Genomic DNA, 19,243 nt, shown 5'->3' on the forward strand with positions numbered 1-19,243 from the left:
GGCGGGGTCAGTTTGATTTTGAGATGCTTGCAGATTTCTGAGATTGAAGTGTTCTCCCATCTTTCTTTCTTTCTTTTTTTTTTTTTTAAAGATTTTATTTATTTATTTGAGAGAGAGAGAGCACAGAGGGAAAGAGGGAGAAGCAGACTCCCCGCTCAGCAGGGAGCCCCATGCAGGACCCCGAGGTCATGACCTGAGCCCAAGGCAGACGCTTAACCAACTGAGCCTCCCAGATGCCCCTGCAATCATCTTTCTGAATAAAATCTCTCCCTAAGTCCAGATTTGTTTTTACTTGACATGAGAAATATAAGTGCTCAATGTAAAATTGCTGCTCATTTAATTACATAAGCCAAAAATAATGTCTCCTTTGAAAACCATGATTCAAAATCTGATCTATTTAAGCACATGAAACATGTTAACACATATAACACACACATATATTCATTTATATCTTATAAATATATAAAAGCCTGGCGTATGACCTAATGGTTATGGTAAGTGGTTTGTAGGTTTTTTCACGTAATACTTTCCTGAAATCTAACCTCCTCGCTGGCTTCCTCTCCATTTTTTTCTTGTTTTTCAGTCTCCCCTTTCTCTGTCTCAATCTCCCTCTCTCTCTGAGTCTCCCGCGTTGTGTCCTTTAGCGTCCCACTTCTGTCCCTCTGCGCCCCGTTTTCTGCCCTTCAGGCTCCCACCGCGGCCTACACAGGCCTCTACTTTGCCCCGTTATCGCGGCCCCTACTTTCTCCGTCTCAACGTCATCGCTCTGGGCCTCAGTCTCCTCCCCGTCTCTCAGTTTTCCTTTCTTCTTCAGTCCGCCCCTGCAACTCCCTCCAACATTAGTAATTTCCCCTAGAGAATTCCTTATAATCGCTTTTAGTTTAAAGTTCATTTCTGCTGTGTATCCCTTTCCTCCACCCACCCCCACTTTGGCCCCTCTTTCCCACAGCGGCAGCTCCACGAAGGGGACACTACCATTTCACCTTTCACCCCTTTCATCAAGTAGAATCTCCCGGTGTCGGGCTGTACCATTTACAAACATGTTTAAGTAGTGTCGTCAATGAGAGTATTTTAACATTCCAAACTCTTTCTCTTTCACCAAATGCAATCTTTTACTAGAGGTCGTATCACTCAAACTTCTTCCCCAATCCTCCTGTAAAAGCTCTCTGCAAAACCTCGTGCCTCACTGGTTTGTAAAGTCCTCCTTTCTGTCATCTTTCCCCCTCCCCTCGCCGCCGCGGTGGCACAGTCCAAACTCAGGAATAAATCGAATTCCTCCGCGTGTACGGATCTGACCGGACTCTCAATATGGCGGCTCCCAGAACGAGATACAGCGCCTGGGAGCCGCCATCTTGCCTCTTGAACAAAGCCGCCGAGGATGCAGAGTGGGCCAAACCGCCCAGTACGGAACAGCGCAGGCTCAGGAGCTCCGCGCTGCACTCTCCCAGACAGGAAGCGGGAGAGTTCGCCAGTATGGCTGTGACAGCCGTCCCGGCTAAAGCGGTGATGGGCGTTTCGGGACCGGATAACAGAGCCGCAAGTCGGAAGGCGGCTGTGTGCGGTGAGTCCGTTAGATTGGTAACAGGAGGGACGGGGTCTTTGAGGGTCAGTGATTGGAGGTTTATGACGTCAGGGGTGGGGAGGTTTGTGGGATTAGTGTTGGGTTTATTTGGGAGTCAGGGTTGGAGTGAGGTATGAGGTTAGTAATTGGGGCATGATGTGTCAGTGATGGGGTTGCCTGTGGGATCAGAAATGGCGTGTAGGGGCCTGACTGGGGTCAGTGATTTAGGGGACTCTGGAGAATCAGTGATTGGGGAGGAGGCTTGGACTAAATGACCGGGACATCCATGTCGTGGTCAGTGATATGATGGTCATGGGGGAGTTCTGTGAGTGTGTCATTGCTAGGCCCGAGGATTCAGAAATTTGGAGGGAGCAATAATGGGATCAGACAGTCATGATGATCAGCCCCAATTTACTGGGAAAGACTTTTACATACATTTAAAATTTCCACAGGTTTTAGGCAACCCTTGAGTTCTTAAAGTTAGACCCCCTTCTCAGTTCACCATTGCACCCTGAGCCTGGTGCCTCCCCACCCCCCATGATCATTTTAAAACAAGACCGAACAAATAAAAAAGGATGGATTATTACCAAAAGTGTGACTTTCTGCCTTTTTCTAAGCTTATTGAAATAATTTTATATTTTATTCTGAGCACCTGCTGGGTACCCAGACATGAGCATTACTATTTTGGTTGTTTCCTTCCAGATCAGTTTTGACAACGCCTGGAATACTCCATATAAAACAGTCTCCCTGTCATGGGAGCATTCAGTTCCTCTGAACCAGTTCAGTCTTGTCTGCATGACTCCTCCTGGGACTGAGAAAAATTGACCAGGTATATACCTTCCTGCATTGTAGTATATTCTCTTGTACGAGTGCTTCCAACCTATCACCATTTTTATACACAGATGACTGCACTGTTGAAAATCTGCAATTATAGTTTAAACAGAAAACATCTTAAAATTAACATTTTGGTCCATGAATATTGATTGGCAGAAGAATTTGCTGAGTTGACGGAAAATATAAACGCTCTCTTGGGAGATCATTGAATTCAGCTACTGATTCTTTCTGGGGAATAAGGGAATACATTTCTCAGTTTTCCATTTGGTCATGGCCATTCTTATTGCTAGGGAAGTCCATCTGCAGTTAATTTTTATATAAATCTATTCATGTTTATTGCCTTATAAAAATATTCTACAAATAGAATTACTGGTTCATAGGGGAACAATAAGCTCTTAGTGAGTCAATATGAAACATATCTATACAATTAAATCACCTTGACCAAGTTCTTTATCATCATAGTGTAGTCACAAGAGGACTTCCTTCACCTAGTGCTTCCTGACCCTTCTGCAAGGACCGAACAGCCTTATCCCTGGTTGTCCCATCATCCACCTGACGTCTAGTGGTGAATGTTTCTGGATTGGTGAATGTGGAAGCTGCAGACTGGGTCTGGTCTGTGAAAATGTCCTTCTGATCACCAGTTTTGCTCTTTCAGGCTTCTGCCCTGTTGGAAGAGAGCAGAAAATGATGAAGTCCCAGGTGAGTTGCTTTTACTTTTAATTTTTAAAATTTCCTCTTTCATTTTCTGTCCAGTCAAATGGGGAAGTACAGATAGCTAAAATTTGGAGTAGGGAAAAGGTAACCAAAATAAAGATCAAGACCTAGAAAGAGTTCTAGGTAACATGTGGATAACCTGGCCTGAAAACATTTTTAAAAACGGATGTACCAATTTTTCTGATCTTCTTGCAAACATTATCAGTTATGCAGTCCTCTAAAGAGAAAACAGATACATTTCTCATGGAAAGAAATTATTTCTTGCCATGTAAGACTAAAACAGATTTCCATTCTGGGTCTTTCTCTAGGTGGTGGAGTATACAGTGTTCTTACCAACACTCCTGTGGTAAATGCAACAGATTTCTTATAGCTATATCGTAAAATGATCTCTTTTAGAGGGAAGGTATTATAATGTCATAGCTAAACGCCTTGAACCTTATTCTTCAGAGCTGGGCGCATCAAACTACCGCCTGTAGGCGAAATCCAGTTGTCTGTTTTTATGAACAGTTTATTGGCAGCACAGCCGAACTGTTTGTTCATGTATTGTTGTCTATGGCTGTTTTCCTGCCACAATGGCAGTGTTGGGTAAGTCAACAGAGACCGTATGGCCTGCAGTGCTGAAAATACAAACTTTACGAGAAAAGTTTGTTAGGTTTCTGGTTTAGAGGACCTTATTGATTACAGAGGCTTCCTATTGTCCAGTTTTATCTACTGATAAAATCTATAACACAGGATAGGTACATTTTGAATGGTCTTCCAAAATCTATTTTCTTCCCAAAGGGCAGTTCTTAAATTATAATTATCTGGCAAAGCTTTGTAGAGCACAGGCCCCTGATGTTCCATACCCTTCGTTTGATTTCAGATTATGTAGGATCACTGTCCAACTCAAGGCCAGTTCCTTCTCTGTGCTTCCATTTTTAACAGTCTACATTACTTTTTCTCCCTGCCAACATTGGCTATATACATGGTATATAAGTTTTAAACTATATAAACGATAAAAATTTCAAAACTGAGACTCATTTTAACTTAAACTCTCTTCCTCCTGAGATTATCAGTGTTCACCATTTGTTTGTAATCTTCCAAACCTTTTCAATATGAGTATAACTGATTAAGTGTGTACATGTGAAAGTACAGATGTTTAAGAGTGTCTCTTTATTGTGTTTTTCTTTTGGAAAAATAATGTTACGTAAATATTCTGTGCTGCAACTTTTTTTTTTTTTTTTTAGATTTTTTTTTTTTTTTTGCTAGAGGGGGGGAGGGAGGGTGACAGTAAAAGGGGGGGGGGGGGGGGGGGGGGGGCAGGTAGAGGGAGAAGCAGGCTCCCTGCCGAGCAAGGAGCCCGATGTGGGACTTGATCCCAGGACCCGGGGATCATGACCTGAGCCGAAGGCAGACGCTTAACCGACTGAGCCACCCAGGCATCCCTGCAACTTGTTTTTTAATTTTACTGTCCCATGTAAAGATTTTTGACTATCTTCCCGTGCCAGTACCTAGATTTCTTTATTATCTTAGCAGATGCATAATATTTCTTTGCAACCTGGTTGACCTGGGACTGTTTTCTTATCTTTATAATGGAGATTAGAATCCTCATAGGGTTGTTGTGAGAGTTAAGTGAATAAAAACCATGCTTGGAACTGTATCTGGGGATGGTTTGTTCTGTATTAAGTGTTAGTTATTGTTATTGTTACTATTATTATTATATCATCATCACTGTTAATTGTCAAATCTAGAAATCTCATGTGTATTTTACAGTAGAGCTTAACAAGTGAGTTCTATTGTGAAAAGATGGGGTCGTTTTCTTCTGGATGTCAGTAGCTTTGGAGTTGTGCTGTCCAGCACGGAGCCACCAGCCACATGTGATTACTAAACATTTGAAATTGGTTAGTCTGAATTGAGATGTGCCGTAAGTGTAAAATACATACTGAGTTTAGAAGATATAGTTCCAAAAAGCTCACTAATAATTTTTAAAGACTGGTTACACTTTGAAATGATATTTTGGATGAATTGGGATATATATATTTGAAAATTAGTTTTTGATTATGGCTACTGGAAAGTTTAAAATTACCTATCTGGTTAGTCTTATATTTCTGTTAGAGCAGCTTTAGAGAAGGAAAATGGATTTTTTATTAGCTTAATGAATCCAACTACCAGGGCTAATTAACTGATTATATGCCTCTTTCTGTAAGAAGAGGGATTTGTATTTTTTCCATAGTGTCCAGAAGTGAAGTCATGTTTGCACACATGTCTATTCTTACTTTCTCTTTCTAACACCTGCTCTCCATCTCTTCCATTCTCCCAATCACCCAAGCCACAAAAAAGTGTAGATGATAAAAGTACAATTTCCCACTGATTATGTACTGTATTTTTCTCACAGTTAACAAAATCTATACATACTTAGTATATTGAAGTATTTGAGTATATATTTTTTTAAGATTTTATTTATTTGAGAGAGAGAGCATGCACAAGTGTGTGGGGGAGCAGAGGGAGAGGGAGCAGGAGAAGCAGACTCCCCGCTGAGCAGGGAGCCCCATGCAGGGCTTCAACCCAGGACCCTGAGATCAGGACCTGAGCCAAAGGCAGACACTTAACCGACTGAGCCACCCAGGCACCCGAAGTATTTGAGTATAATTAATAAAGCAAAATCCGAATGTTAGAATTACATCTATTAATCTTCCTGTCAGAATGGATTTTCTCTACATTCCACATATATTTTTTTTTCTCATGTCACTGTTATTCAGATCAAAAGAATATAACTGCTTAATGCACAAACTATTTTTAATTAAATGTGAACTTGATTTTGTTCTCTATAATCATCATTCATTCCTTTTTAGCAAACATTTGTTGAGTACCTAATGTGTGTCATATGCACTGGCTGGCTGTGGAGTATCTCAAGATTTAGGTATGTTTTTTTTTCTGGGAGGAATGCAGAGAAAAATTAGGTAAACAGATATGGAAACCAGCATTGACAAATAAAAGCTCTGTAAGAGACATGGGAGCAAAGAACTGTTAAAGCAGAGATGGGGAGCAACTTAGAAAGAACCAGCTTTCTAAGGAAGTAGAAAATAGGCTCAAAGGATTATTAAATCATGAGGGAAGTAGGATAAAGATGGGAAGTATTTGCAAAAGTAGAAAGAGCAGAGTGGTTTTAGGAAGGCTAAGAATTTGAAGAAAACTAAAATATAGGGTGTTTCACGGGAAGTTTGACTAAGGGTGTTATTAAAACAATAAGATGCAAAAGATCTTGTTTACAATATCAAGGAGACAGTGTGGAGTGCAGGGGTCAAGAACTCAAGCTATCCATTCAGAATACATGCTTTTAAATCTGCGAGTTAATCATATATTCAATGTATAACCTCTGGCAAGTAGTTACTTAACCACTGTAATCCTCTGTTTTCTCATATGTAAAATGAGGAGATTGATAAGGCTGTTTAAGGGACAAACTAAATGCCTGGCAGCTTGAATGTGGTGTGAATGTGGATGAGAGGCACCTTAAGACTGAGATCACTTAGATGAGACTGATTGTATATGCAATATACAAAATTGTATATTAGGGTCCACCCTAATGACCTCATAGAATTACCTCTGCAATGACCCTGTTCCCAAATAAAGTCACATTCTGAGAAATTGGTGGTTAGTACTTTAACATATGAATTTTAAAGGGCTACAGCTCTACCTTGAACATATGGATTCGACATTATTCTTTTCCTGTTGGCTAACCAGTTGTTTCAATATTATTCTTTGAGTAATCTGTCTTCCTCTCGGTTATTTGAATGCTGCCCTTATCATTTATTAAATTACCATTTTCATCAAGTAGGCCTTTTAATTTACCTTTTCTGTTTTCCTGATCTGTTTCTGGCTCTTCTTGTAAAGACAGGATTTTGTATTGTTTCTGCCAAATACCATGATATGATATAAAAGTAGGTGTAGTACAATTTTGTATACTGCAATAGAAATGATGAGAATGATCACTTCAGATTGAACAGGAATATACTGTTACAGGGCTTAGTATCATTCAAGGATGTGGCTGTGGATTTTACCCAAGAGGAGTGGCAGCAACTGGACCCTGCTCAGAGGACCCTGTACAGAGATGTGATGCTGGAGAACTTCAGCCACCTGGTCTCAATGGGTAAGGATGGCTTCCCTGCATAACTCAGACTTGTCCATCCAAGTTCCTTTCCTTATCAGGTGCTATGGTTGGTAGTTCTGACATATATAATGACTTTTATGATCTTCAGACCTTCCCAAATGGAGGTCATTGTTTTTGCTGAGGGCCACCTGGATTGCTTCATTGTAGCCCTCCTGAAACTACACCTTCACTTTTTCCTTCACTGCAGTCAATCCCAATTCCTGTGATTTCCATTTAATAGGATATCCAGTTTCCAAACCAGATGTCATCTCTAAGTTGGAACAAGGAGAAGATCCATGGATCATAAAGAGAGACATACCAAATTGGATCTTACCAGATGAAAATCAGGCAGATGGGAGACAAGGGAAGTAAAATATCAGTTTGTTTTGTTTTCTTAATTGATGCCTGAGGTTTATGTTCTGTCCTGAAATCTGAAATCTCTTATTCTTTGTCCCTGTGCTGAGAATTTAGTAGGCATTCAACAAATAATTAAATAGTTGTAAGCTTTTAGAAGGGGGAGCTATTTCTTACTGATCTTCTTTATCTCTGCATCTGTGTATATTTTTAACACCTTTTATGAGAGGCAATAGAAAGGCAAATTCCTCCCAAGAACATAGGTTGTACTTCAGATGGTAAGACCTCCAGGTACATGGCTCTACACAATTATATGTCAAATATAGTTACTGTTTTAAAAGTTCAGAGAAAATGAGAGTCTAAAGATACAACAATTCAAAAGGCGTTTTTCAGAGCATGCAGCTGTAGCTGCTTTGAAAGATATATAAAGTGTTGATGATGCTGAAGGAGGAGGCTAAAGGCAGACTGGTGGGGAGAGAGTATATGAACAAAACCTTGAAGTTAGAGAATTAAAGCTTTTCTGGGAGAACTTTGCTAGTTTTACTTGGGACATATAGGAGGTATTAATGACAAGTAGTGGAATATAAGCTTGGGTTTTAGGTGTGAATCTGATACTGAATCCATAGCAGGATCTTGGACTTTTCTGTTGTTTGTGTTAGTTTTTAATTAGGAAAGTAGACTAAGGAGAGTTAAAGTATTTTGAGTGCAGAGGGACCTTGTTTCTGTGGCTAGCGGTGGCAGGATAATAGTAGTTAAGTATATATATAGGAAATGGTTTGTAAGATAAATGAATTCAAAAGGTGAAAAAGGTTTCCATTCAGAAAGCAGGGAAAATGGAAAGATTCTAGAAGAATAATCCAAGATTCAGAGTGATAATAATGCAGATACTTTTCTGTCTCCGTCAGTTCTAATTTTTTCCATGAATTTTTCTCTTTAACATCCTTTTCCATTCATTCATCTGATCATACTCTATGCTTTACTGGCCTACGAGATGGCTTGTCCCCATCCCTGTGTTCTGAGTTCATCAACTACATTGAATAATCATTTGTTCTGTTCTTCTGCATTCTGTTAATTGTTCTTTACAGTTGTTTTATTTTATCTTTCTTTCTTTTAGACAGGAAAAGTAACCTTGACAACCCCAAATCATGTATTTTGGGGTCTGTTTCCTTCCGTAATAATATCCTGAAAGGAGTCACAAAGGATGGTTCATTGTACTCCATCTTAAAAGTCTGTCAAGATGGTGGCCAGCTACAGAGATGTCAGGAAAACCAAGACAAGCTTTTCAGGCAAGTAACAGTCATTAACAACAAAACAGTGACTGTGGAGTCAGGCCATAAATATAATGTGTTGGGAAAAATATTTCACGATTGCATAGAGCCAGATACTTCAAGACAAAGATGCCATAACTATGATGTATTTAAAAAGAACTTGAAATATAATATTGACCTACGTAGTTGTAATAAGAGCAATTCAAGAAAAAGCCCTGATGAGAGTTTTGGATGTGGAAAATCATCTAGCCATGGTGCATCTGATTCTAATCTTGAGAAAATTCACAATGGAGTAATGCCCTGTAATAATAATCAGTGTGGAAACATTTTTAGTAGTAAACAATCCCTTATTCAGTATCAGAATGTTGAAACTAAGGAGAAAACCTGTGTATGTATTACGTGTGGAAAAGCCTTTGCTAAGAAGTCACAGCTTATTGTACATCAACGAATTCATACTGGAAAGAAACCATATGATTGTGGTGCATGTGGGAAAGCCTTCAGTGAGAAGTTTCATCTCATCGTACATCAGAGAACTCATACTGGGGAGAAACCTTATGAATGTTCTGAATGTGGAAAAGCCTTCTCTCAAAAATCTTCCCTCATTATACATCAGAGAGTTCACACTGGGGAAAAACCATATGAGTGCAGTGAATGTGGGAAAGCCTTCTCCCAGAAATCACCCCTCATTATACATCAGAGAATTCACACTGGAGAGAAACCTTATGAATGTAGAGAGTGTGGGAAGGCCTTCTCCCAGAAGTCACAGCTGATTATACATCATAGAGCTCATACTGGAGAGAAGCCATATGAATGTACTGAATGTGGGAAAGCCTTCTGTGAGAAGTCCCACCTCATTATCCATAAAAGAATTCACACTGGGGAGAAACCGTACAAATGTGCTCAATGCGAGGAAGCCTTCAGCAGGAAGACAGAACTCATTACACATCAGTTAATTCATACTGGGGAGAAACCTTATGAATGTACTGAATGTGGGAAGACCTTCTCCCGGAAGTCACAGCTCATCATACATCAGAGAACGCATACTGGAGAGAAACCCTATAAATGCAGTGAATGCGGAAAAGCCTTCTGTCAGAAATCACATCTCATTGGACATCAGAGAATTCACACAGGAGAAAAACCTTATGTATGCAGTGAATGTGGGAAAGCCTTCTCTCAGAAGTCCCACCTCCCAGGGCATCAGCGCATTCATACAGGAGAGAAACCTTACGTATGTGCTGAATGTGGAAAGGCCTTTTCCCAGAAGTCAGACCTTGTTTTACATCAGAGAATTCATACTGGGGAGAGACCCTATCGGTGTGCTGTATGTGGGAAAGCATTCATTCAAAAGTCACAACTCACTGTACACCAGAGAATTCATAACAGTGGTAAAATCATAATGAACTGAACACAGAAAAGCCTTCTGAGTATTAGCTCAAGCCTTAATAAGTACTAGGAACCTGACTGATTTGATATTTATGGGACATCTTTATAGATAAAATTTTACAAGAGAATTCGTGTCTGTAGTGTGGTGATACCTAGCTCAGCAAAGATGATGGAAAATAATCATAAATGAAGAACATTTCCAACATGGTGTATAAAACTTTTAAAGTTATGGTCCGTAGAACAAATTATGTATATAGAATATTGTTAAGTTACATATTCTTTATTATACTACATTAACGATAACCAGACATTGTGAAATTGCTAATATTAGCTTGACATAATTTTGGCCATACAGTAATTCCCAATAAAGGACATGAGGAAGGCTTGAGTAAAAAGAAAAAGAAAGAAAATCAACTCCTAGAAACTACATTATAAGGAGGGGCTTAGCATGACCCCTAAAGATACATGTAAAATTCTTGTACAAAGATGGAAAGATAGGTGGATCAGATTCAATACAGGTGATGTTTATGCATTTTCCCATCTCAAGCATATAAGTTGACCTGTCTCTCTGGAAGGATCCTGGACCTTGAAATCAGTGCACCTTGACCAGATCTCCCATTTATTCTTCCTCACTGAGAGTTTGGTATTGTGGAAATGCTTTGGTACTGAGCCAGATGGTCTTGTGTTTTAATCCTGGCTCAGCTACTCACAGATTGTGTGACTTCAAGCAAGCCTGCTTAACCCATCTGAATATTTTCTCTTATCATTAAAAAAATGTAGAGCACATTTTCAGTTTATATTAGTTCTTTTTATCTTTCTCTTTATCCTCCCGCAACTGGATGCTAAGACTAATGTGTAAAAACTACATCTAAACTTGCTTTGCATTCCAGACACTCTGCTTTTGATATCCCATTCCCATGCCTGTTCATTTTACTGTCTTTGACCCTGGTAGCCTTGATTCTTGGTATGTTAAAGTGACATTTGTTATGCTTTTATTATTTTTTACATACATTTATATAAACTGGTGATTACACATAAAGACCCTGTCTAATGTCTCTCCAGTTCTTTTCTGACTCCCGCCCTCCCCACAACTGTTTTCCCTGGGAACAAAGGACACTTGCAGAGCAAAACTCTTGGGATGAGAAATTATGCCTGCCACAGATTTGAGAACTTGGTATCTCTAAAATATCTCTTGCTCTCTTTCCTGTGGTTCTGCCTATTCCTCCATGAGCACCCTTGTTTGTGGTGCCTGCAGAAGGGCAATGCTTGGCAAGAATGAGGGTGTCTGTATACTTCTGTTCACATAGTTCTTCATATAGTTCCCACTTGATTCCTTCACATTTCCTGCCCACCTGATCCTCTTCCTGAAGGGCTGAACTGTCTCTTATGAAAAGATGGGGACGCTCTGGGTAAGAACCTCTGCAGGGGAGAGGGCATGCCTAACAGGGATGTGGGAAATTCCTAGTTTGTGTGGATAAGTTCTTGACTTCATTATGAACAGTGAGCTGAGAACACTGACATCAGATATAAATTGACCATTCAGACCTGGGAAAGAAGGCCTAGGAGTACAGATTTTGGGTTGAGCTACTCTGACATTTTCTCATGGTAGATGTCTCAATTGATCCTTATGAAGGCATGAGAAGGACCAAAAAATAAATAAATAAAATAGAATAATTTTGTGAACACACAGAAATTTAGTGAAGAGTGAGTTCTATATAGTGACAGCTATGGAACTAATGTAGATATAACAAAGATTCATAATTCCTACTTTACAGGCCTCCCATTTGGTTTCCCACTGTCACAAACCTCCAGCCAACCTTGTTGATCTGATGATGGACTTCTATAAGCATCCCAATTTAGACTTAGCACCTACTAATTTAAGACTTCAACACTTCTTTTTTGAGCCTTTTATCAGAGGAGCTAATCAGTGCAATGCAGCAAGAATAGGAAAATAGGCATAAGGATTAGAAAGGAAAAAGTAATATGGACATTGTTTGTAGATTATGCAATTGTGTATAAGAAAAGCAAAAATAGACTGATTAAATATTAGAAATAAAGGAGTTTAGTTGCTTTATACAGTTTCAATATTGAAAAATAAACTAATTCTACATGTGAGCAGCAGAGTGAATTTTTTTTTTAAGATTTTATTTATTTATTTGACAGAGACACAGCGAGAGAGGGAACACAAGCAGTGGGGAGTGGAAGGGGAAGAAGCAGGCTTCCCGTGGAGCAGGGAGCCAGAAGCAGGGCTTGACCCCAGGACCCTGGGATCATGACCTGAGCCAAAGGCAGACGCTTAACAACTGAGCCACCCAGGTGCCCCGCAGCAGAGTGAAAATTTAAAGATACCATTTACATTAGCATCAAAAATAAGGACCACCTGAAATAAATCTAATCATGTAGTGTAGGACCACTATATAGAAAATTATAAAACATTATTGAATAAATTAAACAAGGCTTAAATAAATTGAGGGATTTATCAAGTTTTTTGGCTGAAAGGCTCAATATTAAAGATGCCTATTTTCCCCCAAAGTGATTTATACATTGGGGAGATGAGGAAAGAAATTGAAATCCAAAGGAATAAGCCCATTCATAAATATAGAGTTAGCTTATTTTATTGAGCAACAACAAAATACCATATAGCATGCAGGTAACCAGCAACTGGCTACAAATTTCTGTGAGAATTTTTAGCTCTATTATATGGCATTGAAGCTACGGTTGTTATGAATCATCCTACTGTTAGTAAATGGCATATACTCCATTTTTATCACTAGTTAACTGAGCTTGCTCTGATGTCCTGTTATGCTTAATTCTGTATCAGGCTTATTCTGATCATCTATTCTTCATAATTTTAACAGTACCTCTTCCTGTGGTTGCCCACAGCACTGGATGTAGCACATACGATTATTCATATCCTTTGGCATCCCTCAATAAAGATCAATTTCCCACAATATTCAATGCATTTCATATCAAAACCCCAGTAAGCTTTCTTTTTTTGGAAATTTTACAATTTAATTATAAAATCACATATGGAGATGTTAAAAGGCAAGAATAGCCAAGATACTTTTGAAGAGCAAACTTGGAGAATTTACCAAAGACTTCCCGGAAACTAATAATAAGACAATGTGGTATTGCACATGGGTAGTCAAATAGACCAATGGTAAGAGAATCCAGAAACAGACAGTTACCTGTAGATTCTTGAGTTATGACAAAGGTGGCAATGTAGAATAGCAGGAGAAAAGTAGTGCTTCAGTAAATGTTTCTGGCTCAGTTATCCATACAGGTAAAACAAAAAATGAAAACTTAAATTACTGCACACTATTCACAAAATCGGTTCCACCTAAACCTGTAATAGAAGGAAAAGTATTACAACAAGTATAGATCAGGCAAGAAGAAAGCCTGAAAATATCTAAGCATCCAACTCAATAGGTTAGAATAAAAACATTGTGAAATACACTCCAAGAAAGTAAAAAAGAAAGTGATAGAAGATGAAAAATAGAGGGGGGAAAAAAACATAAAATAGGAACAACAAAACAACATTACTGATGAAAAAGATCATTAATCCCATGGCAATACAAAGAAAAAGAAGGCATAAGTATCTATAACAAGCAACGAAAGGAAACAGCATCACTTAAGAATCTAAAGATAATTAAAAGATCTTAAAAAGATTTGAATACAATGAAATAAAAGATAATGCCAATTCTACAATATCTATTCCAGAAAAGAGAAGAGCAAGGATCTTTGACATATTTTATGACCATGATGCTAAAGCCAGACAGAGACATAAGAAAAAACAGTTGGTGACCAACATTTCTCCTGAACATAGGCCATAGCCATCCTTAATATTTGCACATCAAATTTAGCAATATTTTAAAAGGAAAGTACATCATGGCCAAGTAGAGTTGAATTCAAGAATGCAAGATTGGTCCAATATATGAAGCCAATTGGTGTACTTCATCATACCAGTAGCCTAAAAAAATAAACATATGATCATTTCAATTGATGCAGGAAAATTATTTGACAAAAATTCCACACCTATTTAGAATAAACACTAAGCAAACTAGAAATAAAGGACTGCTTCCTCCTATTGTTATAAGGCATCTGTAAAAAAATCTGGTCATCATATTTAATGGTGAAAGACTAAATGCTTGCCCCCAAGTTTTGTTTTGTTTTTTTCTTCAAAAGGTCAAAGGTGTATGCTTTACTCTTCCTAGTGATCTTAGCTACTGTGCTAGTGATCTTAGCTACTGTAATAGTGAAAACAAAAAGGGAAGGTGGTGGTGGGGGGTAGTGCATAGGTTTGGGAAAGGAAGAAATAAAATTGTCTCTATTTGCAGACAACATGGTCTTCTACACAGAAGATCTCAAAAACTACAGAGAACCTAATAGACTTAATAAGTGGCCTTTGTGGGGAATTTAAGAAATGAGCAAAGGATAAAAAAAAAAGAGGCAAACTAAGAAACAGACTCTTAACTATAGAGAACAAGCTGAATAAACAAATCCAAAGGGGAGGGGGGCAGAAATGGGTGAAATAGTGATGGGGATTAAGGAGTGCACTTGTGATGAGCACCAAGTGATGTATGGAAGTGTTGAATCACTATATTGTACACTTGAAACTAATATTACACTGTCTGTTGACTAACTGGAATTAGTAAAAAACTTTTTAAAAAGTGGCTCTTGCAAAATATCTAAATAAATGGAGAGATACATAGTGTTTATGGATGGAAAGATTCAATGTCAAGATATTAATTACCCCAAATTGATGTGTATATTCAATCTAATCACCCACAAAAAAATTCCAACGGGCATTTTTATAGAAATTGACAAGCTGATTCAAAAATTTATATGGAAATGCAAAAGACCTAGAATAAACAAAATACCTTTGGTGAAAAAAAGAAGGGGAAGAATCATATTACCTGATTTCAAGGCATATAAAGTTAGAGTAATCAAGGCTGTGGTATTGGTATAAGAATACCAATTGAACAAGATAGAGAGTCTAGAAACCAAACCATACATATATGGACAACAGATTTTCAACAAAGTTGTCAAGGTAACTCAGTTGACAAAAGGTAATCTTTCCAACAAATAATGCTGGAACAATTGGAAATCCATATGCAAAAAAAAAAAAAAAAACCCAACAAATAAAAAAACTTTGATCCACAGTTCACACCATATACAAAAATCAACTTGAAATAGGTCATGGACATACATATAAAAGTAAAAACTATAAAGTTCTGGAAGGAAACAGAAGATAACTGAGTTTTGTTATGCAAAGTTTTTTCAGGCAAGAAAAACACAGCATTAAATTAAAAATTGATAAATTAGAGTTCATTATAATGATAAGTTATGTTCCTTGAAAGACACTGTTAAGAAAATGCTATAGTTATAACACTTCAGATTCATCCTGCATATTGCCTCTGCCAGACTTGGAGTCAGCCATTCCTCCAAAGAGCACTGGTTTCTCTTAGTGGGCAATGGTATTTGAAAACCCCAGTCTGGCTGCTTCAGGTGCTCCTAACCAATGGGGTGTCATTGAGTCTTGACCAACATCAGTGGACATGGCAAGGAATCACAACATACTGTTTTAAGTTATGAGCTTATACAGATCTATTCATATTTTTCATAACACCCTGATATTTTACTAGTACTTCTTTCATCTTACACTGAAAATAATGGTTCCCAAACACATTAGCAGAATTACTTATTTTATCTTACAGTGCGCTTAAACATTTCAAATTTTCAACACTAATATTACTTTAACAATAAATGAACAAAAACATAACAGATGAACAAAATCTATTCTCATGTTGATACCTTAGTTATAATATTTTTCCATTTCAATGGCTATAAAAATTCAACCAAGTTAAAAATAATTTCATTAACAAGCTAAAAATGTGAACAGGATAGGTATTTAAGGAAGTATAGTCATATATAAGATGGTCTATGAAAACTCAAATTCCCCCTTCTTACTACCCACAAAATTCTCTTTTTAAGTCATCTTTGCAGATGAATCATTGACATACTTCCCCACATTGATGCTTAATTTCATATTCTATATGTCATTTTTGTTTTCTCATTGCCAGCTCTATATCATTATGTTTACCCACCAGGCATAGCCAATGTCAACATCATTTCTATTGTGTAGTTATAACTAGGAATTTCATCTTCCTTTTGTGCCAGCAAAAGACTTGATGTTTAAATCATGTGCATGGGGCGCCTGGGTGGCTCAGTCCTTAAGCGTCTGCCTTCGGCTCAGGTCATGATCCCAGGGTCCTGGGATCGAGCCCCGCGTCGGGCTCCCTGCTTGGCAGGAAGCCTGCTTCTCCCTCTCCCACTCCCCCTGCTTATGTTCCCTCTTGCTGTGTCCCTCTCTGTCAAATAAATAAATAAAAATCTTTAAAAATCAATCAATCAATCAATCAATCAATCCTTATCTGCAGTAGCACCAGAAGAACTTACTCAATCATCTTAATGAGGAACTCCTGTGGTCCATCATGTTGTGATACAAATTGAAGATTCTACATTCTAATGACTTATACTTTAAATGGATTAAAGAGGTTCTGATACTTTCCTGCCACAAGGAAACAATGTATTTCTGAGTTGATAAGACTGAAAGGTCACAGAATTCTCTGGGAATTCATTCAGTTACTGTCCAGCACTTACTCGTGCGAATCTGGCTTTATGAGAGATCTCAGGTAATTCTTGAGATGGTTACCTGGGATTTTCTCCAGTTTCCTAAAGGACTATACCTCTTTCACACCATCAGGAGTTTCATAACTTTGTGGATAATAGACTGCACACCCATCTGCACACTCTGCACACTCACCTCTTCGCCACATCGATGCATGTCACCACACCCTCTTGGGATCTTTTCACTAGACTAAATAAGACAGCATCTTCATACAAAGACCGATAACAATATTTTAAAGCAGGGAAGCTGTTTTGAGGCACACATTTTTCTATCACCGAAACAAACCAAAAAAGTCTTTTTAACTCCTTTCCTTTATACCTGAAAGAAAATCAAAGTATCCAACAAACAAAAGAGCTACTTAGTTTTAATTCATCAGAAATCGTAACTCAAGCCCAGGTATTCTGATTTCAGAGTCCACACTTAAAACCAGTATGTTGTGCTGCCCCTCCTGCTTTGCTCTCCCTTCTAAACTGTTCTTTGAGCTAGCTTCATGATTTGTGATGCCTGTATATAGTTGCCTTCTATTTAGTCAACCTTCATTTTTGACAAAAAAAAAAAAAAATCTGCACTAAAAAAACTTTTTACATCACTATTTTAAACAATTCAAAATTTTATCTTAATACTTAAGTTTGGGTGTTCAAAAGGACTTATCCTACATCCTGGCAACGAGTTGGTTGGGAACACATAAAACATGGAAATTGGGCTGGATTTTTTTTTTTAAAGATTTTATTTATTTATTTGAGAGAGAGAATGAGAAAGAGAGAGCAGGAGAGGGGGGAGGTCAAAGGGAGAAGCAGACTCCCTGCCGAGCAGGGAGCCCCATGCGGGACTCGATCCTGGGACTCCAGGATCATGACCTGAGCCGAAGGCAGTCGCTTAACCAACTGAGCCACCCAGGCACCCTGGGCTGGATTTTTAAATAAGCTAAGAGAACCAGTGCATAAAGAACATTGGGGAGGCCAATGATGCTACATATTCAGTGAACCCCCTAAACTTGGGCTTCTAAGACTGGACCATCTAGAAATATAGTCCCTTGGGAGGTATGTCCTGATTGATATGATACTTTTTTTGTTGCAGGTCGTTCCAAAAAATTACCTGCAGACACTGGCTCTGGATTTTGTTGAGGTGACCAAGAGGAAGCCTGATCTGATGTCTCATATTGTTTTGGGATTCCTTATCTAAGGAATTCCTTGGTGAGCTCCTGGATATGTCTATTTGAAGAAGGTCACACCATCCATAATTATACCTGTGAAGCCAAGCCACTCATTGGAGGGACCATATGGTATATCTTTTTTCATGATAATGAATATATCGTAAGGCTCTCATACTATACATGAAGTGGTATATTATTTGCAGGTAGATTGGGACAAACTAAAAGTATGTAGTAGAAATGCTAAATAAACCACTAAAATAACAAAACAGTTGTAGCTAATAATTCAAAAACAGGATAAGAAGGAATCATAACAAATATACAATTAATCCAACTGCAAGCAGAAAAAGGGAAAAGATAACAAAGAATAGATAGGACAAATAGAAAACAAAATTGAGATGATAGGCTTAACCTAACAATATAAATGATCACATTAAACATAAATGATCTAAACACCAATTAAAAGAATAGGTTGTCATATTGGATAAAAAGACACAGCCCAACTTTATGCTGCCTACAAGAAACACACTTTAAATATAAAGACACAAATAGGTTAAAAGAATGAAAAAAGATATACTGGGCTAACACAAATTAAAAATTAAACTGAAGGAACTATATTAATATTAAATAAAATATATTTCAGAACTAAGAATAATTACAAGGAATAAAGAAAAACACTTCATAATGCTAAAGGGGTCAGTTTATTAAGAGGATGTAATACTAAAACTTTATGCACCCAGTGGCTGAACTTCAAAATGTATGAAGCAAAAACTGATAGAACTGTAGGAAAACTAGACAAATTCACAATTGTAGTTGGAAATTTCAGTCCTCTCTCTTAATAATTAATTGAATAAGGACATAAGCAATCAGGCAGGATATAGTAGATAGACTTGAACATCATCACCACCAACCAACTTGACCAATTTAGCATTTGTAGAACATTCCACCCAAAGACGACAGGACACATTCTTTTTAAGTGCGTGCAAAACATTTACCAAGGAAGGTCATATTCAGGGGTCATAAAACAAGTCTCAATAAATTTAGAAGATCAAGTGTGGGGGCGCCTGGGTGGCTCAGTCATTAAGCGTCTGCCTTCGGCTCAGGTCATGATCCCAGGATCCTGGGATCGAGCCCCGCGTCGGGCTCCCTGCTCAGTGGGAAG

The 19,243-nt window shown here is 38.2% G+C and overlaps 1 protein-coding gene across 1 annotated transcript; it reads left to right on the forward strand.

Annotated features, from left to right (window-relative positions):
* Positions 1-2,376: 2,376 nt before the first annotated feature.
* LOC110590191 (zinc finger protein 300) lies at positions 2,377-11,181 on the forward strand. The gene is made up of 5 exons (XM_021700949.2): positions 2,377-2,390; positions 3,051-3,094; positions 7,109-7,235; positions 7,477-7,603; positions 8,708-11,181. Exons 2-5 carry the CDS (start codon positions 3,080-3,082, stop codon positions 10,260-10,262), a joined length of 1,824 nt encoding a protein of 607 aa, XP_021556624.1. The 5' UTR covers positions 2,377-2,390; positions 3,051-3,079; the 3' UTR covers positions 10,263-11,181.
* The last annotated feature ends 8,062 nt before the right edge of the window (positions 11,182-19,243 follow it).

Source organism: Neomonachus schauinslandi, chromosome 7 (assembly GCF_002201575.2).
Source record: "Neomonachus schauinslandi chromosome 7, ASM220157v2, whole genome shotgun sequence".
Classification (NCBI taxonomy): domain Eukaryota; kingdom Metazoa; phylum Chordata; class Mammalia; order Carnivora; family Phocidae; genus Neomonachus; species Neomonachus schauinslandi.